This window comes from Coenobita brevimanus, chromosome 54, assembly GCF_032717465.1.
Source record: "Coenobita brevimanus isolate Jiangsu-jjx chromosome 54, ASM3271746v2, whole genome shotgun sequence".
In the NCBI taxonomy this organism is placed as follows: Eukaryota; Metazoa; Arthropoda; class Malacostraca; order Decapoda; family Coenobitidae; genus Coenobita; species Coenobita brevimanus.
In genome coordinates this window covers 10,437,677-10,462,854 of record NC_137007.1, presented here as the reverse complement: position 1 = coordinate 10,462,854, position 25,178 = coordinate 10,437,677, and the positions used below count along the sequence as shown (strand labels likewise).

General features: G+C 40.0%; 1 protein-coding gene across 1 annotated transcript in view; it reads right to left on the bottom strand.

Moving 5' to 3' along the window:
* Positions 1–25,178, bottom strand: part of INPP5E (Inositol-3-phosphate synthase) — a 576,780-nt gene that overhangs the window by 415,259 nt on the left and 136,343 nt on the right. The window contains 2 exon segments of the mRNA XM_080273293.1: positions 19,689–19,766; positions 23,627–23,643. Of these exon segments, the coding sequence (XP_080129419.1) occupies positions 19,689–19,766; positions 23,627–23,643 (95 nt within the window).

Below are 25,178 nucleotides of genomic sequence, written 5' to 3'. Positions count from 1 at the left end.
TCACCAAGTCCATTAAATATTTCCTCATGATTCCTCATTGTTCCCAGCATCCATACTTTCATAGTCAACTTCTCTATAACTAAAATCTCTCATTATTATTATTCTGTTTCTCCGTTCAAGTATCATCTTTAGGTTAATAGTGGATTCTCTTATTAGCTGATCATAATCTTCTTTTGTCCATGCCCTAGTTTTGGGAGGCATATAAAATACTATTGCATCTATTTTTTCTCCATAACTGTCCTCTACTTCAACTCCCAAATGGTCAGCCTTGGTAATTTCAATTTCTATATTTTTTTGCTCTTAGGTCATTGCGAGTTAAAATCATTATAGCTCCCCCAATCTTTCCTCCAGATATTATAACTGTTCCATCCAAGTAATTTAGTATCCACATCCCGAGGCATTTTAGTCTCCACCAAGCAAACAATTTCAGATTTTTTTTCATTTATATAGTCTCCCATTTCCCCTTTCTTAGATATTAACCCATCCACATTACTATATATGATTTACGTTACTGGTTTTATCTTAACTCATTCCTCTCTTATTCAATTTCATATCCATACCCCTTGTTTCCTTTACATCTAGTTCCTCACATACCACTTCCTTACTTTCATATCAATCAGTCTCCCCCAAAAAAAGATTTACATTCTTCCTCTGTCCTCCTGTCATTTTTTTCCTTTACTTGTTCCTTCAAAGATTTTAAACATTTCCTTTCTTCTCCATTCAAATCTTTTCTTACTATAATATTTTCCATCCCTGCCTCTTTACTTAGTTTCCAGGTCACTGTAAGTATATAATTTACACACATTCTGATGACAACATAACTCTCATTGGTCTTACTTCCCCTTTCTTATATGGACCCATCCTCCTTACTTCAATTTCTTTTTCCCCACTTGTTTCCTTCAGGATTGATCTTGCCCAATACTTTTCCCATTTGATTCGTCTCTCTCTCAAGTCTCACAGATCTAATCTTTTGTTCCTCCTCCCTATTTCCAAATGTTACTACACATCTGCTCCTGTCCACAGTTTCTCTCACTACATTTTCTTTTTTCTTCAATATTTTCACTACATTTTCTTCCATTTTTTTCTTGTTCATTTCCCTTTCTTCCTGAATGATATCCCTTAAGCTGACCATTTCTTTCTGTTCTTCTTCCACATGTGCCCACCTTGCTTTTTGCTCTTCTAACGCACTACTCACATTCTCCATTTTATTACTGCTCTCTTCTAATTTTCTCCTTAATTCGATATTTTCTCGTTTCAAAATCTCGATCTCCTGGTTCGCCGTCTCACTGGCTTGTGTCAGACTCTGTATAGTGTTTTCCTTATTTTCAGGCACGTTTCTTGATACCAGATCCTCCACTGTGTGTATGTGTGTGTGTTCTTACCCAATTATTCATACTAACTTTATCTTTACAGGGGAAAGTCAAGCTCGTACTGTCAGGTGTATTAAACCATTATTATTATACACATCCTTAAATTTATGAATAGTTCTGGCACACACTATTTCATTAGGTGGTGCATTCCACTAAGCAACTGCCCAATTTGGGAAACCGAATTTCCTTATATCTTTATCACTTCTCTTTTCATGCAGTTTTTTGCAGTGTTCTCTTGCTGATGCTTCCCCGTAGGTTATACAGTATATTCACTTATGTCTATTTTCTCTTTCCCTGAGATGCATTTATAGAGCATAATCATGTCTCCTCTTTTCCCTCTCTCCTGTAGCATTGGTAGATTCAATTTTTCTAGTCTTTCTTCATGTCTTAGATCCCATAAGCTTTGTACCCATCTCGTAGTTGCCCTCTGTACTTTTTTAATCTTATGTACAGTAAAACCTTGATATCATGGACTTCAATAGACCGGAATTCGTTTTTACCGGAATCAAGGCGCTACCAGACTAAATTTCTATGTACAGTATTAGAAAAAGTCTGAAAGCCAGAAGCAGTCTGGACTGCCTGACCACTTCAGCTATGTTCACCACAATAAGGTAAATAAAATACATGTTTATCAGTGTACATAACAGTATTATTTTATATATTATACTATTTGATTACTGAAGTGATGGAATAATACAGTACAGTACTGCAATGGTAGATAAAACTGTTTAAAAATCGTTAGTGAGATCTGGACTAGTGTCTGATAAATTGGACAAAGTCTGAGATAGGAGGGAAAAGTCCAGATGTCACTTTTATTGGAATTTTGCTTTTCTCGGATTGGTTTGGGTCCTAATTAGTCCATTATAGTAAGGTCTGACTGTATGTGTTTTTTGAGATGAAGATGAGTGGTAGGTGGTGGCAACCATCATTCACTCACTTGATGTAGTGCTGCCTACTTCTTCTTTATCCTTTATCATTCTTTTTCTGTGCCTGCCCTCCTCTCTTCCTATTTCTACCATCTTTCATGTCACTTTTTATTGCTTTTCTTTCCATTACAAGTGGCTTTACATTGAGTGACAAGCCAAATGGTTTCCTGTCAGCCAAGAAACCATTTACAACGCTGGGTGGTAACCATATAACCAACCCATACGTGCTCCCTACGTGTCAACAAGTGCGTTGGTGGAGGGTTAGTGCCCCTCCCCGTAAAACAAATAACTCAAAGTCAAATGGCCACCCTTTACGGGATTATGGAGTCTGGCAATAAATAGACAGATAGAGACAGATTCCAGACTACTGATGCATGTGCCAGGGCTGGTCTGATGAGATGTTATTCCTGTATCTTTCTCAGCATGTCTTCACTTATAAATGTGAATTCTATTCTCATATTAGCAAGCAGCATATACATGTTACATACCTTCTCACTGATGTGGTCAGCTGGAGATAGTCTGTTATTGATAATCACTCATAGATACTTCTCTGATGTGCTGGGTTGATCTTCCTTAACTTATAATACCAATCTAGTCTCTTCTCACTTTTACCAAAACTAATTACATGACATTTGTCCACATTAAATTCCATTTGCCATTTACTGCTTCATTCAAGAAGCTTATTAAATGCTTCTTGTAGCTCTTTGCAAGAAACTGTTAGTAATTTTCCTTTGTATTTCTGCATCATCTGCAAACATATTTAGATAGCTTCCATTTCCAATGTTACTGTCTGTGTCACTTATATATACTAAAAACATAATTGGTGCCAGGACTCAGCCCCGTGGAACTCCGCTAGTCACTTTCTTCCATGATGAGTAATATCCCCTTAGTACTGTTCTCATCTCCCTTTTTCTGAGAAAATCCTGCATCCAACAGTACAGGTTGCCATGGATACCTCCTTGATGGTAGTTTCCATAAAAGTCTCCGGTGCGGTACTCTGCCAAATGCCTTCTTGAAATCTAAATACATACTGTCCACCCATCCTTCTCATTTCTGTAATGTTTCTGTAACTCTACCATAGTAGCTTAACAGAGTAGTAACACATGATTTTCCCTTTCTAAAACTGAACTTCCCTTCTATTATCATACTGTGTTCTAGATGGTTTACCCAGACTTTTCTTATCAGCTTTTCCAGTATCTTACTTACAACACTGGTTTGCGATACTGGCTGGTAGTTGAATGGATTCTGTCTATTCCCTCTTGAACAGAACCATGTTTACTTTCTTTCAAACATTAGGTAGTTTGCCTTAAAGATTCCTTGAATATTAAATACAATAGTCTCCTTAACTTTTCTGCACATTCATGTAGCACCCAACCTGAAATTTCGTCAGGACCGTATGCTTTTCCTTTGTCTAATATTCTCAACTCTTCCTGTACTTCTTTTTCTGATATTTGTATATCTGGTAATACATGTTGGCATGCATGTTCCATATCATCTCTCTCAAAATTATTTTCTTTTGTAAAAACTGATTGGAAGTTTTTATTTAGTGCTTCACAAATATCTTTCTCTTGTGTATAAAAGATCCCCTCATCCGTAATGGACTGTATTTTATCTTTAACTTTGGTTCTGTTTCATGTAGTTGTAAAATAGCTTAGGTTGATCACTACTAAATAATGTCTTCCTCAAACTTTCTTAGAGCCTCCCTCCTTATCTCTGTATAATAATTTTTTACCTGTTTATTGTTGTTTTATGCTCTCTCACTAGTGTGTCTTTTGTATATATTCCACAGCAAGTCTCTTCTTTTCTTTTGATTTTTTACATTCTGAATTAAACCATTTCTTTATTTTCATTTCAGTTTCTCTGTGCTGAGGGATGTAATTTTGGACTCCTGTTTCATAAAAATCACAGAATTTTTGATGTATAATATTTAAATCTTGTCCTCTAAGCTCCTTTTTCCAATTTATTTCTAAGAAGTACTTCTTCAGGTCATGATAGTTGTCCTTTTTCTAGTTTAGACTCTATTTGTAACTCTCATTACTGGTAACTATGTCATATGCAATCCTGAAGTTGCAATTTAATACTGCATAGTCGCTTCTGCCGAATGGAGGGTGATACATTATATTATCAATATAATTTTCTTGCCTAGTAAATATAAGATCTAGTACTGATGTATCATCAGGTCCTCTTTTTCTGGTGTTTTACTTTACATGCTGTATTAGGAAAAACTCCCACACAGGATCCAGGAGCTTTTGATCCCAACAGCTTTCAAAGCTTCTTACATCTAGAGTATTCCAATTTACATTTGTATTGAAATCTCCAGTGGTGTGGCTGTGGATGTGATAGGAAGCGTTAGGAGGAACATACTGAGGTGGTTTGGCCATGTGGAGAGGGTGGAGGGTGAGAGATTGACAAGGAGAGTGTATGTGGGTGAGGTGGAGGAGGGGAGAGGGAAGGGGAGGCTGAGGATGAGATGGAGGGATGGAGTGGAGAGGTATATAAGGGAGGGGGATGTGAGTTGGGAGCAGGGCAGTGAAATGGCGGGGGACAGGGCGACGTGGAGGCGATTTGTTTGTGGTCATCCCCTATGGGATTAAGGCGTCTGCCAATAGAAAGATAGACAGAATGTTCTTAAACTCTGAACTGTACTTTCTGCCACGTCTTCAAATTCGCCTCTTTCCCAAATGTTTGTTTGGGTGGCATGTATAAATTTGCCACAATTAATTTCCCTTCAGATGTGTTAATCTCCACTTCATTCAGTTCTACTTGTGATGGTATATCTATTCTTACTTCTTTGACCTGTAGAGTTTTCTTTGTTAAGATTATATTTCCTCCTCCTTTTCTTAAATTTCTGTTTCTTCTCCATATATTGTATTCCTTTAAGTTACGGTATTGTTTGATATCTTTGGGGTTAGTTTTGTTTCTGTTTGGCAAATAATATGTGGTTCCTTTTCTTTTGTACAGGCTTTTATCTTTAATAATTTAGACACCATTCCATCTACATTTGAGTTCATCAACTTAATCATCTTGTTTACATACCTGCCATAACATGAGTCTACTACCTTCCTTCTTTTTATTCCCTGTTGGTTATGTACCACTATTGTACCTACAATCCAATTACTTTGTAAAAATATGTACTTTTCTCTTCCTCTGATATTTCCTCATTCTTTGTTTCTGCCTCTTCCTCCTTCTTCCTTAGTATTCCTAATTCCTCCTGAGATAAGCATCTTTTTATCCATACTTTTTAAAATTCCTCTTTTTCCATGAGTTTGTTTGCATTTTTAGTATTTCCTCCACAGTCTTTACACTCTGGAATGTTACTTTCAGAGGCCTTGACTTATTTCTCTATATCCCTAGCCTTTTGTGTTCCTCTGTATCTATATCACAGATTTCTTCTGATACTCCCTTCAATATGCTCATTATATTTGCCATCTTTTTGTCTCTCGAAATTTTTTTTATATCTTCTTCATTTATACCAGTGATTACTATAGATTTGTTGATATTTGTGTGTATTTACCTATTTGTATTTACCTATTTGTAGTATACAGGAATTGAGCAATGCTCGTGTTGTCCTGTCTCCATATCCACATTTATCAAGTTTACCTTTACACACATGAATGTTTTTCTCATGCACCACCTCTTTGTCTAAGTCGTTCCAATATTTAAGTATTTATACCTAATTGTGATATACACGGAATGTACTATGCTCGTGGGTTTCCATCGCTGTTTCTCAATAAGTCAAATTTGGCTTTAAACTTGTTTAAGTTTTTAGACTGGACAATCTCTTTGTCCAGGCTATTCCATAAGTCTATACTTCTGTAAGGAAAGCTATATTTCTTGATATCCTTCAAGCAGCTTGACTTTTTCAATTTCATTCCGTATCCTCTTGTTGCTCTCTTATCCCATACAAACAGATCTTCTTTGTCAATTTTATCTACTCCCACCATGGTCCTGAACACTGCAATCATGTCTCCCCTCTTTCTCCTTTCCTCTAAGGAAGGCAAATCCAGTTTTTCCAGCCTCTCTCTGTATGACAGGTCTGTCAGACTGGGGACCATCTTGGTTGCTGTTCTTTGTATTCTCTCAATCTTGTTTATATCTTTCTTTTTGTGTGGGGACCACACTACCGCTGCATATTCTAACCTGGGGTGGATCATTGCCACTATCAATTTTTTCATCATCTCCTCATCCATATAATGAAATGCTACTCTTATGTTAGTCAAGAGTTTATAAGTCTCTCCAACTCTCTTGTTAATGTGCTTTTCTGGTGACAAACTATCTTGGACCAGCACTCCCAAATCTTTCTCTTCTCTCCTTTTTGTGATTAATTCATTACCCAACAAATAATTCAGTGATGGTCTCCTGGTACTTTTACCCATTTCCAATATTTTACATTTCTTTACATTAAATTTCATTTCCCACGTCCGGCTCCAATTGTGTATCCTTTCCAAATCCTCCTGCAGTATTTTACAATCCTCCTCAACCTCTACCTTCCTCAGGATCTTTACATCATCAGCAAACAGACTTGCATAACTGTTCACTCCATCTACCATATCATTTACGTAAATCAGGAACATTACTGGCGCCAACACCGAGCCTTGAGGAACTCCACTTGTTACTTCGCTCCATCCAGACATCCTATCCTTTATTACTGTCCTCATTTGTCTGTCTCTCAAAAAGTCTCTCATCCATTCCAGAAGTTTCCCCTTCAGTCCTCCTATATATTCTAGTTTCCACATTAGTCTTTTATGAGGTACCTTGTCAAAGGCCTTCTCTAAGTCTAAGTACACACAATCCACCCAACCATCTCTCTCCTGTACCACGTCAATCGCTCTTGAGTAAAAGCTCAACAAGTTAGAAACACATGACCTTCCACTTCAGAATCCAAACTGACATTCAGCCAAAATATTCATCTCTTCCAGATATTTTATCCATCTGTCTTTCAGGATTCTCTCACACAATTTTGCGACCATGCTGGTTAGAGACACTGGTCTATAATTCAGGGGTTCTTCCCTGTTTCCTCCCTTGTAAATTGGTACCACATTTGCCCTCTTCCATTCTTGTGGCACTTTCCCCTCTTCCAGTGAGCATACGATTAAACTGTGAATTTTATCCGCCAGTTGTTCTCTGCATTCCTTCAGTACCCAATTAGAAATTCCATCAAGTCCTGGGGCTTTCCTTACATCTTGAGTTTCCAGTAATTTATACACTTCCTGTACCTCCACTTTTATATCTTTTATCACAGGAACATTTCTAATCACTCCCTCCCCTTCCACAAGCTCCTTTTCTTTAGTGAAAACTGACTGGAAACATTTGTTCATTATTTCTGCTTGCATTGCCGCATCCTTAAAGACCTCTCCTTCTACTTTCAGTTTGGTGATTCCTTCCTCTTGTTTCAGTTTGCCATTAACAAATCTATAAAACAGTTTGGGTTCATCCTTGCATTTGTCTATTATACCTTTTTCAAAATTCCTTTCTTCTTCTCTACGTATTCTTGTGTATTCATTTCTTGTTCTTTTATATTCTTCCTTTGTTCTGTTGTTACCTCTCTTTCTCCAATTGTTCCACGCCTTATCTCTCTCTTTTTTTGCTATCATACACCTTCTATTAAACCACTCCTTTTTCCTGTTTTCTTTCCCTCTTACTCTTGGTACAAATTTTTCCACTCCCGAATTATAGAGGTCTAGAAAGATATCCCACTTCTTCTGTATCTCTTTTGTTTCTCTGAATTTTCTCCAATCCGCATTTTCAAAAAAGTTTCTCAATCCTGTAAAGTTTGCTTTCCCAAAGTTGTATCTTCCCTGTCTATGAAGCTCGTCTCTTGGCTCGACGTTTCCTATTAACATCTGGAACTCAATGACCACATGATCACTTTTTCCTAAAGGACAGAGATATTTCAATGATTCTATTACATTGGGTTCTTTGGTGAACAGTAAATCTAACCTTGCTGGTGTGTCCTCACCTCGAAACCGTGTCTCTTCTTTGACCCATTGCGTCATCACATTATTCATTATTATCATCCCTACGTGTCAAGTGGGGTTGGTGGAGGATTAGTGCCCCTCCCTGTAAAACAATTAACTCTAAGCCCTTGGCCACCCCGCTTGGGATACATGGCGTCTGGCAATGAATGAATGAATATTTAATAACATAGTGCCCCATAAATCCTCGCCGCCTCCCGAGTACCATTCCTCCCAGTTCACCTCTTTACAGTTAAAGTCGCCCACTAAAATTATATTATTGCTTTTCTCAAATATTTTTTGCAAATAGATAGCCATATCTGACAACATTTCACGGTATTCGTCATCCTTCCATGCTCTCGTCTTTGGGGGAACATACTATCTATCTTCCTATTGCCAGACGCCTCAATCCCGTTTGGGGTGGCCACAAACAAATCGCCTCCAAGTCGCCCTGTCCCCCGCCATTTCACTACCCTGCTCCCAACTCACACCCCCCTCTCTCATATACCTCTCCACCCCATCCCTCCATCTCATCCTCGGCCTCCCCCTCCCTCTTCCCCCCTCCACCTCACTCACATACACTCTCTTCATCAGTCTTTCACCCTCCATCCTCTCCACATGGCCAAACCACCTCAGTGTGTTCCTCATAACGCTCCCTATCACATCCACATCAACACCACAACGTTCCATTATATCCTCATTCGTCAGCCTATCTCTCCATGTGACTCCACAGGCTCCTCTTAAATAACTAATTTCCACTGTTCTCACTCTTGACTTGTGTCATTCCAACAACGTCTAAGCTTCACTTCCGTACGTTAGAGTTGATATCACAATACTGTCATGTAGTAACTTTTTCACTTCCATGCTCACTTCCCCGTTTCTTATCACTGCTTTCAAAGAACCAGCAACCTTTCTTCCCTGCTGTACCCTTTCAAGCACTTCACCCTCGAAACCTCCATCCTTACTCATCACACTACCCAAGTACTTAAACGTACTCACATTTTCCAATTCCTCACCATCCAACCTCGCTGTACATTCACTGACTTCACCTCTTTCAAAGACCATCACTTTACTCTTCCCTACATTCACCTTCAGATTCCGTTTCTTACACACTCTCCCAAACTCATCCACCAAGCCTTGCAGCTCCCCTTCGTCTTCACTCAACAACACAGTATCATCTGCAAACAACAGTACAGGGAGTTTCCAAACACTATCCTCTCTCACCAGGGCCACTCCAACATCCACTACCCTACCTTGTACCTCTTTTATTACCCCATCCATGTACAGATTGAACAACCATGGAGACATGACACATCCTTGTTTCAACCCAACTTTCAAAGAGAAAAATTCACTTAGTTCACCATCCACACACACTGCAGCCTTCGCACCATCGTACATACTCTTCACAGCATTCAACAACTTCCCATCTACTCCATATATTCTTAACACTTTCCACAATCCTTGTCCATCCACCCTGTCATATGCTTTCTCCAAATCCATGGAAGCCGCATACAACTTTTTTCCCTTCTCTAGAAACTTTTCCACTAAAAATCTAAGAATGAATATCTGATCTACACAACCTCTTCCCTTCCTAAAGCCTCCCTGTTCTTCTCCAACTAATTTCTCTGTTCTTTCTCTAATTCTGTCAATGAGTATCCTACCATACACTTTTCCTATTATACTAAGAAGACAAATACCCCTATGATTACCACACACTTCTTTTTCCCCTTTTCCTTTGTACAAGGGAATACTTACACCTGACTTCCAATCCTCCGGGACTCTACCTTCCTCCCAGGCTAATCTGCACATCTTCCACATCAATTCTACTACTATCTCTCCCCCATGCTTCAGCATTTCACCACACACTCCATCAACTCCTGGGCCTTTACCAGATTTAACTTTCTTCATTGCTTCCACAACTTCTATCCTACTGATTTCTTCCTGTCTTCTCACCTCCCTCCTTCTCCCAGCCATTCCCCAGCCACTTGTACTCGCATTACTTCCATCCTCTACGTTCAACAATTCCTTAAAGTGTTCTCTCCATCTGCTCACTTTTTCTCCCTTCTCCACTAGTAATCTACCATTTTTATCTTTCACTCCCCTGCTAACTTCACTTCCACCCTGTCTTACTCTTTTCACCTCTTTCCAGAACATTTTCTTACAGTCCCTCCACTTCACATTCAAAATCCTACCAAATTCCTCGTCCACTCTCTTCTTACTCTCTTACTAATCTTTTCACCTCTCTCTTTCTTTCTACATATAACTCTCTCTTCCGCCTCTCAACTTCTTCCACGCCCCTATTTCTCATCCATTCATTGTATGCTTTCTTCTTTAGTGCCACAGCCTGTTTCACCTCTTCAGTCCACCACGCTGTTCCTTGCACCCCCCTCCGTCTTCTCTTCCTTCCACACACCACATCACATGTTGCAAATATTTCTTCTGTAAATATGCTACACACACCTTCCACGTCTCCCATCTGCTCCAATTCATATTTGCACAATCGTTCCTCCACTTCTCTCTTATACTCTGCCTTTTTCTCATCCTCTTGTAACCTTTCCACTCTCCTTGCAACTACTCCTTCCTCTCGTCTTTCCCTTCTTCTATTCCTCCATCTTACTTGAATTCTAATTCTGGCCACCACCAAGTAGTGGTCAGAAAGTCCACTCCCCTAACCTCTATAAACTCTTGCATCCATTACACATCTTCGCATCCTTTCATCCACACACATAATCAATCATTGCCTTCCTTTCATTCAGTTCACCACCCACCCTTCTCATCACTCGCCATGTATACCTGTGGATCATTTTATGCCTGAAGAGGGTATTGGCTACCACCAACCCCCTCCCAGCACAAATGTCCACTAACGCACTCCCATTCTCATCTATCTCAGCAGGCACACCCCACTCACCAACTATTCCATCCACCTTCGCATTCCCAACTTTACCATTCATATCACCAATCAAAAACACTCTCTCATTCCTTCCAAACTTTTCCATGCACACTTCTACATTTGTCCAGAACTCTTCTCTCACTCTTCTAGCAAGATCTTGCATTGACGCATACACACACACAATCGCCCACATTTGTATTCCAACTTTCAACTTTACCCACACAATCCTTGACCCAACTGATCCATACTGTCTTATGCTCTTCTTCCATCTTTTACTCACAACTATACATACTCCTTCCTTCGCCCTCTCATTCTCACCTACTCCTGCACATATACCCCATCCATAATCCCATTCTCTCACACTTTCTCCTCTCCATTTTGTTTCAGTTATTCCACATACATCCACTTTCGCACCCTCAAGCACCTGGACAATCTCTCTCTCTTTCACCTCATCATTTGCTCCTCTTAAATTCCATGTACTCATTACCAAGTCCTTTGTCCGGTCCTGGGTCGTCATCGTTTGGTCAGTCCTTGTCCGAGGCTTCTTGTTTGTTTTTTTAGTTAGTTGTTTTCCGGGGAGGGGCACTAACCCTCCGCCAACCCTTTTAGTCGCCTTTTACGACAAGCAGGGATACTGGGGGAGTATTCTTGAAAACCCCCCCTATCCCAAGGGGGTTGTTCTTCACTGCTATCATCACTCCTCCTCCCTTTTTTTCTTTCCTGTCTTTTCTCCACAGTTTGTATTTACCATCTCCCAAATGAACATCAATATCTTCTCTTAATTTGGTCTCTACCAGGCACATGATATCAGGTTCATGTTCTCTCAAGAAATCGTTAATTTCGATCCTTGTCGATATGAAACCATCAACATTAGTATAAATCACCTTCAAATTATTTATGACGTTTTTAATACCCTCTTCTCTCCTACTCTCTATCCGTAAAACTTCCTCAACTTCTGATCTTTCACAGCCATCCCCCTTAGTTTCCTTCACTTCTATTTCCTTAAATACCACTTCCTTACTTTCATATCCAATACTCTCCAAAAAAAAGTATTACATTCTTCCTCTGTCCTCTTATCATTTTTTCCCTTTGCTTCTTCCTTTAATGATTTTAAAACTTCTCTTTCTTCTTCATTCACATCTTTTCTTATTATAATATTTTCCATCCCCGCCTCTTTGCTTAATTTCCAAGTCACTTTAAGTATCTCATTTATTACACTTTCTGATGTAAACTTTACTCTCACTGTGTGTGTGTGTGTGTGTGTGTGTGTGTGTGTGTGTGTTCTTTCCTAATTGTTCTTACCTCATTGTATCTTTACAGGAATGAGTCAAGCTCGTACTGTCCCGTATCTTAAACCATATTTATCGTACATATCCTTAAATTTGTGAATTGTTTTGGCACACACTATTTCATTCGGTAGTGCATTCCATTGATCAGTTGCTCTGTTTGGGAAACTGAATTTCCTTATGTCTTTATCGCCTCTATTCTTATGCAGTTTTTTGCAGTGTCCTCTTGCTGATGCTTCTCCATATGTTAAGTAATAATTTATGTCTATTTTCTCCTTCCCTGATATGCACTTATATAGCATTATCATGTCACCTCTTTTCCTTCTCTCCTGTAGTGTTGGTAGATTCAGTTTATTTAGTCTTTCTTCGTAGCTTAGGTCCCTCAAGCTTGGTATCCATCTTGTAGCGGCCCTTTGAACTTTTTCAATCTTGTCTATGTGTTTTATGACATGAAGACTCCAGACTACTGATGCATATTCCAGGGTTGGTCTAATGAATGATGTTATTATCCTTCTTAGCATGTCTTCATTTATGTATATGAATGCTATTCTCATATTTGCAAGCAGTGTATACATGTTCCTTACCTTCTCGCTGATGTGGTCAGCCGGAGATAGTATGTTATTGATAATCACACCTAGGTCTTTCTCTCTTTCTGATGTGTATAGAGTTTCATTTCCTAACTTATAATCCCAATCAGGTCTTTTTCCACTTTTACCAAACTTGATTACATGACACTTGTCCACATTGAATTCCATTTGCCATGTACTACTCCATTCATGAAGTTTATTTAATTCTTCTTGTAGCTCTTTACAAGAGTCTGTGTTAGTAATTCTCCTTTGTATTTTTGCATCATCTGCAAACATATTCAGATAGCTCTCATTTCCAGTGTTACTGTTTATATCATTTATATACACTAAAAACATGATTGGTGCCAGCACTGAACCCTGTGGTACTCCACTAGTCACTTCTTTCCATGATGAGTAGTTTCCTCTTAGTACTGTTCTCATTTCTCTTTTTATGAGAAAGTCTTGCATCCAACAAAACAGTTTGCCTCAAATTCCTCCTTGATGGTACAGTTTCCATAAAAGTCTTTGGTGTGATACTGTGTCAAAAGCTTTCTTGAAATCTAAATAGATACTGTCCACCCATCCTTCCCTTTCCTGTATTGTGTTTGTTACTCTGTCATAGTAGCTCAACAGATTAGTAACACATGATTTTCCTTTTCTGAAACCAAACTGTCTTTCTGTTATCATACTGTGTTCTTCTAGATGATTTACCCAAGCTTTTCTTATAAGTTTTTCTAATACCTTGCTTACAACACTGGTCAGTGATACTGGTCGGTAGTTGAGTGGATTTTGTCTATTTCCTTTCTTGAATAAGGGGACAATATTTGCTTTTTTCCAAATATCAGGTAGTTTACCTTGACTCAAGGATTTCTTGAAAATTAAAAATAATGGTTTACTTAACTCCTTTGCACATTCTCGTAGTACCCAACATGAAATTTCATCAGGACCACTTGCTTTTCCTCTGTCTAATCTACTTAACTCCTCCTGTATTACTTTTTCAGCTATTTGTACTTGGATGGGTGACCGCCTGGGAACACCGGATGCTGTTGGCTCGTTCTCCCTACGTGTCAAGTGGGGTTGGTGGAGGATTAGTGCCCCTCCCTGTAAAACAATTAACTCTAAGCCCTTGGCCACCCCGTTTGGGATACATGGCGTCTGGCAATGAATGAATGAATTAAGTATATCTGGTAGTATGTGTGGACATGCATGTTCCACATAGTCCCTCTCAAAATTTTTTTCTTCTGTGTTGGGTCTAAAATGTAGAGGAGGAAAACGTGGCTGAGATTGTGGCAGATAGAAGGGTGCAAGGAATAAATGTGTTGGGAGAGTTGAATGATTCTTTGATCATGAAGGAGGAAGTGGAGAAGGCAGTAAAGGAGATGAAAACAGGGAAAGCTGCAGGTATGGATGGGTGTGCTGTGGAATGCCTGAAGGGTGGTGGAGTGGCTATTGTTGACTGGTTAGTAAGATTATTGAATGTGTGCTTTGAGAAAGGTATGGTGCCAATTGACTGGGCAAGTGCTTGTGTGGTCCCGTTGTATAAAGGCAAGGGTGATAAGTATGAATGTACTAGCTTTAGGGGTATAAGTCTGTTGAGTGTTGTAGGTAAAGTGTATGGCAGAGTGTTAATTATGAGAGTTAGAGAGGGTACAGAGGGAGTGATTAGTGATGAGCAGTGTGGCTTTAGGAGAGGGGGGGGATGCGTTGATCAGGTGTTTGCTGTGAGACAAGTGTGTGAAAAGTATTTAGCGAAAGGCAAGGATGTGTTTTGGGCATTTATGGATTTAGAGAAAGCGTATGATAGAATTGATAGGGAGGCTTTGTGGACTGTTTTCAGATTGTATGGACTTGATGGTAGGTTACTAAAAGGGGTGAAAAGTTTTTATGTAAATAGTAGAGCGTGTGTAAGAGTGGGAAATGCTGTGAGTGATTGGTTTCCCGTGAGAGTGGGGCTGCGACAGGGATGTGTGATGTCGCCTTGGTTGTTTAATATTTACATGGATGGTGTTGTAAGGGAGGTGAATGCAAGAGTTTTAGGTGGTCTGAGTCTGGTAAATGTTGATGGAGGAGAGTGGAATCTGAAGCAACTGCTGTTTGCAGATGATACTGCATTGGTGACTGATTCAGAGGAGAAATTGAGACAGTTGGTAGAGGAGTTTGGAAGGGTGTGTGAAAGGAGGAAATTGAAAGTAAATGAGAATAAGAGTAAAGTGCTGAAGTGTACGAGGTTGATAGATGGTAGGGGGATGAATATAGTTTTGAATGGTGAGTTGCTTGAGGAGGTAGATTGTTTTAAATATCTAGGGTCACATGTTGCTGTGGATGGAAGAATAGATGCAGAAGTGAAGTTTAGAATTAATGAAGTAGGAAAGGTGCTGGGAGGAATGAAAAAAGTGTTTAAATGTCGTTCGCTTAGAATGGATGTAAAGAGAAGGCTGTATGAGGGTGTTGTGGTACCGACTGCGTTATATGGGGCTGAAACATGGAATATGGGTGTAGCAGAGAGGAAAAGTTTGAATGTAATGGAGATGAGATGTCTGAGGAGTATGTGTGGAGTGACGCGTATGGATCGAGTGCGAAATGATGAAGTGCGATGGAGAACTGGAGTTGTTCGGGAGATGGCTGGTAGAGTTGAGCAGAGGGTGTTGCAATGGTTTGGGCATATGGAGAGAATGGATAATGAGCGATTGGTGAAAAAGATAACTAGATCTGATGTGAGAGGTGTAAGACTGAGAGGAAGACCACGAATAGGATGGATGGACAGTGTGAAGAAAGCGCTGGATGCGAGAGGGATGTCTGTTGAGCAAGGAAGAGTGGCTGTGCATGACAGAAATAAATGGAGAGAAATTGTGAATGAATAAGTGATGACGCAGCCCTGAGGGGATATTCTCCCGCATTTGGTCTGATCAGCTAGCCAGGTCAGGTGCGGGTAAGGGGATGGGTCTGTTATGATGTGGCAGGGGTAAACCAGTTCTGCTGTCGGGCCCTGCTGTGGATGTCACTGCTTGCATTGCGCAGTTGACCCTTGTGCGGTGTGATGCGGTGAGGATCTGTCCGTTCTCCCCTTTGGAGCTAAGATGCGAATGAATGTGTTTGAATGGATGAGTAAATGGAGAGTGAGTCGTCCTGTCTCGGCTACCTCCCTTTCCTTGGGGGAAGCAGCCTAGGTATATAGACAGATAGAGATAGTGTTGGGTCTGGTTAGTACTTGGATGGGTGACCGCCTGGGAACACCAGATGCTGTTGGCATCCCTACATGTCAAGTGGGGTTGGTGGAGGATTAGTGCCCCTCCCTGTAAAACAATTAACTCTAAGCCATTGGCCACCCCGTCTGGGATACATGGCGTCTGGCAATGGATGGATGGATGGATGGAAAAACTAATTGGAAATTCTTATTTAGTGCTTCACAAATATCTTTCTCTTGTGTATAAGTGATTCCCTCGTCCGTAATTGATTGTATTATATCTTTTACTTTGGTTTTGCTTCTGATATAGCTGTAAAACAGCTTTGGTTGATCACTACTTTTATTTATTATATCCTCCTCAAACTGTTTTTGGGCTTCCCTCCTTACTCTTGCATAATCGTTTCTTGCCTGTTTGTAATTATTATACACCCTTTCACTATTATGTCTTCTGTATCTATTCCACAACAAATCTCTTCTTTCTTTTGATTTTTTACATTCTGTATTGAACCATTTCTGTATTTTCTTATCTGCTTCTTTGTGCTGTGGGATGTACTTCTGGACTCCTATTTAATAATATTCACAGAATTTTTTATATACAGCATTTAAATCTTGTCCTCTAAGCACATTTTCCCAATCAACTTCTTAAGAAATACTTCTTTAGGTCTTGATAATTTCCCTTTTTATAGTTTAGGCTCTTTTTGTAACTGTCAATGGTGCTTACTATGTCATATGCTATCCTGAAGTTATAATTTATTACTGCATGATCGCTTTTGCCGAGTGGAGCGTGATATATTAAACTGTCAATATCATTTTCTTGCCTAGTAAATATTAGATCTAGCACTGAAGGTACATCAAGTCCTCTTTTTCTGGTGGTTTCCCTCACATGTTGCGTCAAGAAGAACTCTCGTACAAGATCCAGGAGCTTTTGGTCCCAACAGCTTTCTTGGTTAATTATATCTAGAGTATTCCAATTTATATTTGTATTGAAATCCCCAGTTAGTATAATTCTTTCTGATTTCTCTTCCATTTTATGTAGTAATGATCTTAAACTCTGAATTGTACTCTCTGCCAGGTCCTCATATTCATCTCTTTCCCATGTGTTTGATCTGGGTGGCATGTACAAATTGGCTACAGTTACTTTACCTTCAGATGTGTTGATCTCTACTGCAATCAGTTCTACTTGCGATGGTATATCTAGTTTTATTTCATTGACTTTTAGATTTTTCTCAGTTAATATTATAATTCCTCCTCCTTTTTTTAAATTTCTGCCCCCTCCTCATATATTGTATTCCTCTAAGTTTAATATGTCACTGGATATCCTTGGTGTTAATTTTGTTTCAGTTAGGCATATTATTTGTGGTTCATTTTCTCTGACATAATCATTCATCTCTAGTAATTTAGATACCATTCCATCCACATTTGAGTACATCAACTTTATCATCTTGTTTATATACATGTCATGACAAGGTTCTACTACATTCCTCATTTTTATTCCATCCTGTTTGTGTACCACTTTCGTACCTGCAATCCTATTACTTTGTAAAAAAATTTCTTCTTCTCTTCTGATCTTACCTCATTTTTTGTTTTTGCTTCCTCCCTTTTCTCTTTCAGTAATTCCAGTTCCTCTTGTGTTAGGCATCTTTTTATCCATACATTTTTGAACTCCTCTTTTTCCATAAGATTCTTTGCATTTTTTAGTATCTCTTCCACAGTGTTTACACTCTGGAAAGTCACCTTTAGAGGTCTTGTCTTGCTTTTCTCATATTTCCCTAACCTTTTGTGTTCCTCTATGTCTTTACTACAGATTTTCTCTGATACTTCTTTCAGTAAGCTCATTACATTTGCCATCTCCTTGTTGTCTCTTGTGATCTTGTTTTTTACTTCTTCCTCTTCTATACCAGTGATTACTATAGATTTGTTTATATCTACTGAATCTCTGACTAACTTTGGATTGTTTTGGATTATTCTTTTCACTTCCTTTTTAATGCTTTTTTCCTCCACCCTTGTTTCTAAGTCTTTCTTTACTTTCACCATTTCAGCATACGTGGTTTCCACATCATTTTTGTAGCTTTGCACAGCTTCATTCACCTGTGTTATCTTCTCCTCAATATCACTGTTCTGGTCTATAAGACTGCTTACTTGCCTAATTGTCTCTGTGTCATTTTTGAACTCCTCCATAACACTCACGTGATTGACTACTGTACTTGCCATTTCACTCATTTTCTTCCTAAGTGTACTCAATTCCACTGTTAGTTCACTGATGGTTGTGTCTTTCTTATTGGCCTCCCTTCCTAGTTTTTCTATTTCTTCCTTTTGCAAGTGCATGTGCTTCTTTATTTCATCAATTTCATTTTTGAAAGCCATTTCTAGTTTGTTTACACGTTCAACCAGTCTATTGTGAGTCTCCACTTCAACCAGTTCTTGGTAGAAATCATCATTTTGCTTTTTACCTTTATCCCTTTTCTTTTCCAAATTTGCTTTACTAAAGTATGTATCCATTTTGCAATACTAAAAGTGCAGAGTATGTACTTACAATCCCTGTGTTGTTGTAGTCTAAACAAACCTCAGATGACTCAGCGTATTCTTTCGTCTTGGTTCTCTTTCCTGTTTGAACAAGTCTTGTTTAAACTTATTTTTTTTTTCCTTTTAATAATGAAAAATCATTTAGTCTAACCTGGTACAGAGCTTGACTCATACAAAGCAACTAATTTAGGTAATGCCACTGGCCGTGTTGGTTCGGTATGGAGCGCCGATGTCGCACATCCGCCACGATTGAATCCGTGTGTGTGTGTGTGTGTGTGTGTGTGTGTGTGTGTGTGTGTGTGTGTGTGTGTGTGTGTGTGTGTGTGTGTGTGTGTGTGTGTGTGTGTGTGGATGCCACACTGGTCGGTGTTTCCCACACATCCATTCTTTTACCAAACGAAAATTCGATAAATGAACATTTCATTCGGCAAGCTCAAGGGTTCTATATATTGAGGGTTTACTGTATCACTTAATGGGTGGTAGCATCTGGTCTTGTTACTGTGGTCACTGGAAGGTTAGATATGTTTATATTATGGGAGTTGGATAATGACTGAGTTACCCTCAAGTCCAAAGTCCATAGCTTTCCACTCTCCAGATGGACAGGGGTAGTTCAGCTTACAAGCTGCCCAGCAGCACACAATACAGTGTTGCTAATCTTTCAAGTCATCAAGTGGCTCATGGGGAATGTGTAGGGTACTTTACATAACATGAGCAGTTCTTTCTTAGAAGGGACTAGCCACAGACAAAATCAGAGGAATGTCATCGTGTCTTGTGTGGCATTACGACTGAAGACATGCAGTAATACACCCACTCCTCAGCTCTGAGATGATTCATCCATCTCACCACTTCTAATATCTGCATTTCGAAAAAGCCTTTTCCTCTGGTATTCAGAGGGGAAAAAAAAAAAAAAAAACTTTTTTGCTTCTTCTTCCACATACTCTGCATTTTACTTCCATTCATCAGTTCAACAAAGTTACATATGCACATACCTCCTGGTCTTCATCATCTCTGGATGCATCAGACGTCTTCTTGTAACCATACCATGAGGGTGATCGTCCAAGACGCTGCTGCTCCTGTAAAGGTCAGTCACTTTCAATTACCATAACAAATCAAATAATTGTACAATATAAGGTATAGATATAGCTCGATATATGATACCCCTTGATGCGATATCTTGGCTTAACAAATGGGAATAGAAGTACCACCACATCCCGCCTAATGATGGCCAAATCCCGATTTAACGATGGGTTTAGATTTTTAAAAACCGATTTTGATTATATTTTAGACTAAAATTGTGTGTTTAGGTTGATTCATACACTGTTTTTAGACTTAGATTAAAGTACTTTAGTCATAGATGGGGTGAACATTGTCATTTTGGGGCAGTTTACTAAGGTTGATTTTTTCCAGACATATATATGACAATTTTCAGATTTTATTTGTTGGTTTTAGAGTTATTTACAGGTGTTAGGCTTAGGTTAGCTTCTTTTACAGCTGTTAGGGCATTTAGATTGGCTTTAAACTTGCTTTTGAGCTCATTTGGGTGGGTTTTGGACTTGGTTGGGGGAGAAACCCAAGGCAACGCATCCCATTACTTTACATGTTAAATCTACTCCGATATACAATACCCTGCCTAATGATGGGTTTTTACCCAACCAATTGCATCGTTAAACCGGGGTATACCTGTACTAAAATTCTATAGTTACTCAATCTACTAAACTATAAGTTTGGCAGTGCTACAGAAGTACTATACAAAAACTAAACTACAAGTTTAGCAGTGCTATAGAAGTACAACAAAAACAGTACTGTATCAGAAATATGAATAAACTTTGATGGCATTCTTACTTTTTTTCCTCTGTGTTTCCCCATTTGGAGGTACCTTCCAGGAAGAGGCATCAAACCACTTTTGCCATCACACTGGCATCAAATATGGCAATGGGAGCAATCACCTCAAACTCAAAGCGCTGAGAAAAGGATACAACTCTCCTTACCAACAGTTACTGTACAATAAACAAAGCATGATGACTTATGTCCAGTGTTAACAATGTCTCATTCACTCAACTGAGTATGCAGCCACTTATGCAACTACGTTCACTTGTAACCAACTAAATGCCCTTGCCAGTCTCATTCATGACTGCCTACTACTCAGCAACAAGTTTATTGTCGCTCTTCCTATGGGTTCTGTTTCGTGCCCTGTTCTATCATTAAGTTCGTATTGCTTGCTTGTATTGTTTATAAGGGCTGCAACATGCTTGCATATTTTGGCCTTGGTCACCGAATGGTGCCTCTCCATGCTGCTCGATCTCTGGCAGCCTACCTATTCAGCCCCTTATCCCTGTAGCCACACTCTATGACCTCATCCCAGGTCTTTTTCGGTCTGCCTCTCACAACCCTACCCTCGACTGTAACATTTCCCACTTTCCACACAATCAATCTACCCCTCCTCATCACAACACCAATGCACTCCAGTCCCACCCTTCCTAACAACTCTTCTCTCGTAAACCCAGCCTAGCATTCAAGGACGCACTACACAGCCATCTATTCACTGTCATTTCTGTACATTTGAGCCTACAAATATCCTTTTCCTGTCAATCTCTACATGCTCTCTCTGACTCACCACACACATGATATCAGCATTTTCTTGGATTCTGTCTCTAATACCTCAATATCTCTTATGCACTCATTTGTCACAAACACTGCAAAAGATGAAGTTACTTCCCACACTCTTGCAGCAAACTGCAAATAGCCACACTCCCACCATTTTGACAATACTGTCACCAGCCCTAGATATCATCACTTTTGTTTTATCCACATTTACTTTCAAACACTTGTGCCCCATTCCATCTCTGTATTTCCTATAAATACTTCCTCCACCTCCCTTTCATTTTCTGCAGTCAACACCATGTTATCAGCATACACTATCTTCCATGGGAGAAAATTTCTGAAGTAATGTGAAAGAGCATCAAACACCAAGACAAACAATAAAGGGCTCAAGACTGACCCCTGATGCACATCAACATTTATGGAAAACTCATTACTTAAATTTCCATTCACTCTCATTTGGGTGCAAGTACCCACATGCACTGCCAAAACCACTTCAACCACTCACTTCTCAGTCCCAAGCTTTCCTATTACCCACTTCACCACCTCCCTAGGGAGTTTGCCAAAGGTCTTCTCAAAAAAGTAAAGATCCTATTTCTTCTATCTATCTATTGCCAGACGCCTCAATCCCATTTGGGGTGGCCACAAACAAATCGCCTCCAAGTCGCCCTGTCCACCCACCATTTCACTGCCCTGCTCCCAACTCACACCCCCCTCTCTCATATACCTCTCCACCCCATCCCTCCATCTCATCCTTGGCCTCCCCCTCCCTCTTCCCCCCTCCACCTAACTCACATACACTCTCTTCGTCAGTCTTTCACTCTCCATCCTCTCCACATGACCAAACCACCTCAGTGTGTTCCTCATAACGCTTCCTATCACATCCACATCAACACCACAACACTCCTTTATATCCTCATTCGTTAGCCTGTCTCTCCATGTGACTCCACAGGCTCCTCTTAAATAACTAATTTCCACTGCTCTCACTCTTGACTTGTGTCATTCCAACAACATCCAAGCTTCACTTCCGTACGTTAGAGTTGGTATCACAATACTGTCATGTAGTAACTTTTTCATTTCCATGCTCACTTCCCTGTTTCTTATCACTGCTTTCAAAGAACCAGCAACCTTTCTTCCCTGCTGTACCCTTTCAAGCACTTCACCCTCCAAACCTCCATCCTTACTCATCACACTACCCAAGTACTTAAACGTACTCACATTTTCCAATTCCTCACCATCCAATCTCGCTGTACATTCACTGACTTCACCTCTCTCAAAGACCATCACTTTACTCTTCCCTACATTCACCTTTAGATTCCGTTTCTTACACACTCTCCCAAACTCATCCACCAAGCCTTGCAGCTCCCCTTCGTCTTCACTCAACAACACAGTATCATCTGCAAACAATAGTACAGGGAGTTTCCAAACACTATCCTCTCTCACCAGGGCCACTCCAACATCCACTACCCTACCTTGTACCTCTTTTATTACCCCATCCATGTACAGATTGAACAACCATGGAGACATGACACATCCCTGTTTCAACCCAACTTTCAAAGAGAAAAATTCACTTAGTTCACCATCCACACGCACTGCAGCCTTCGCACCATCGTACATACTCTTCACAGCATTCAACAACTTCCCATCTACTCCATATATTCTTAACACTTTCCACAATCCTTGTCCATCCACCCTGTCATATGCTTTCTCCAAATCCTAAGCCGCATACAACTTCTTTCCCTTCTCTAGAAACTTTTCCACTAAAGATCTGAAAATGAATATCTGATCTACACAACCTCTTCCCTTCCTAAAGCCTCCCTGTTCTTCTCCAACTAATTTCTCTGTTCTTTCTCTAACTCTGTCAATAAGTATCCTACCATACACTTTTCCTATTATACTAAGAAGACAAATGCCCCTATGATTACCACACACTTCTTTTTCCCCTTTTCCTTTGTACAAGGGAATAATTATACCTGACTTCCAATCCTCCGGGACTCTACCTTCCTCCCAAGCCAATCTGCACATCTTCCACATCCATTCTACTACTATCTCTCCCCCATGCTTCAGCATTTCACCACACACTCCATCAATTCCTGGGGCTTTCCCCGATTTAACTTTCTTCATTACTTCCACAACTTCTATCCTACTGATTTCTTCCTGTCTTCTCACCTCCTCCTTCTCCTAGCCATTCCCCAGCCACTTATACTCGCATTACTTCCATCCTCTACGTTCAACAATTTCTTAAAGTGTTCTCTCCATCTGCTCACTTTTTCTCCCTTCTCCACTAGTAATCTACCATTTTTATCTTTCACTCACCTGCTAACTTCACTTCCACCCTGTCTTACTCTTTTCACCTCTTTCCAGAACATTTTCTTATAGTCCCTCCACTTTACACTCAAATTCCTTCCAAATTCCTCATCCACTCTCTTCTTACTCTCTCTTACTAATCTTTCCACCTCTCTCTTTCTTTCTACATATAACACTCTCTTCTGCCTCTCAACTTCTTCCACACCCCTATTTCTCATCCATTCATTGTATGCTTTCTTTTTTTGTGCCACAGCCTGTTTCACCTCTTCAGTCCACCACGCTGTTCCTTGCACCCCCCTCCGTCTTCTCTTCCTTCCACACACCACATCACATGCTGCACATATTTCTTCTGTAAATATCCTACACACACCTTCCATGTCTCCCATATGCTCCAATTCATATTTGCCCAATCGTTCCTCCACTTCTCTCTTATACTCTGCCTTTTTCTCATCCTCTTGTAACCTATCCACTCTCCTTGCAACTACTCCTTCCTCTCGTCTTTCCCTTCTTCTATTCCTCCATCTTACTTGAATTCTAATTCTGGCCACCACCAAGTAGTGGTCAGAAAGTCCACTCCCCTAACCTCTATAAACTCTTGCATCCAAAACACATTTTCGCATCCTTTCATCCACACACACATAAGCAATCATTGCCTTCCTTTCATTCGGTTTATCACCCACCCTTCTCATCACTCGCCATGTATACCTGTGGATCATTTTATGCCTGAAGAGGGTACTGGCTATCACCAACCCCCTCCCAGCACAAATGTCCACTAATGCACTCCCATTCTCATCTATCTCAGCAGGCACACCCCACTCACCAACTATTCCATGCACCTTCACATTCCCAACTTTACCATTCATATCACCAATCAAAAACACTCTCTCATTCCTTCCAAACTTTTCCATGCACACTTCTACATTTGTCCAGAACTCTTCTCTCGCTCTTCTAGCAAGATCTTGCGTTGGCGCATACACACACACAATCGCCCACATTTGTATTCCAACTTTCAACTTTACCCACACAATCCTTGACCCAACTGATCCATACTGTCTTATGCTCCTCTTCCATCTTTTACTCACAACTATACATACTCCTTCCTTTGCCCTCTCATTCTCACCTACTTCTGCACATATACCCCATCCATACTCCCATTCTCTCACACTTTCTCCTCTCCATTTTGTTTCAGTTATTCCACATACATCCACTTTCGCACCCTCAAGCACCTGGACAATCTCTCTCTCTTTCACCTCATCATTCGCTCCCCTTACATTCCACGTTCCGATAACCATGTCCTTTGTCCGGTCCTTGGTCGTCATCGTTTGGTCAGTCCTTGTCCGACGCTTATTGTTTGTTTTTTTAGTTAGTTGTTTTCCGGGAAGGGTCACTAACCCTCCGCCAACCCTTTTAGTCGCCTTTTACGACAAGCAGGGATACTCGGGGAGTATTCTTGAAAAAAAAACCTATCCCCAGGGGTACCTATTTCTTCCTAAATGTTTTTCCTGAAGCTGTCAGACAATGAATATGGCATTAGTCGTCCCTATGCCTCACATAAACCCAAACCTTATCTCATC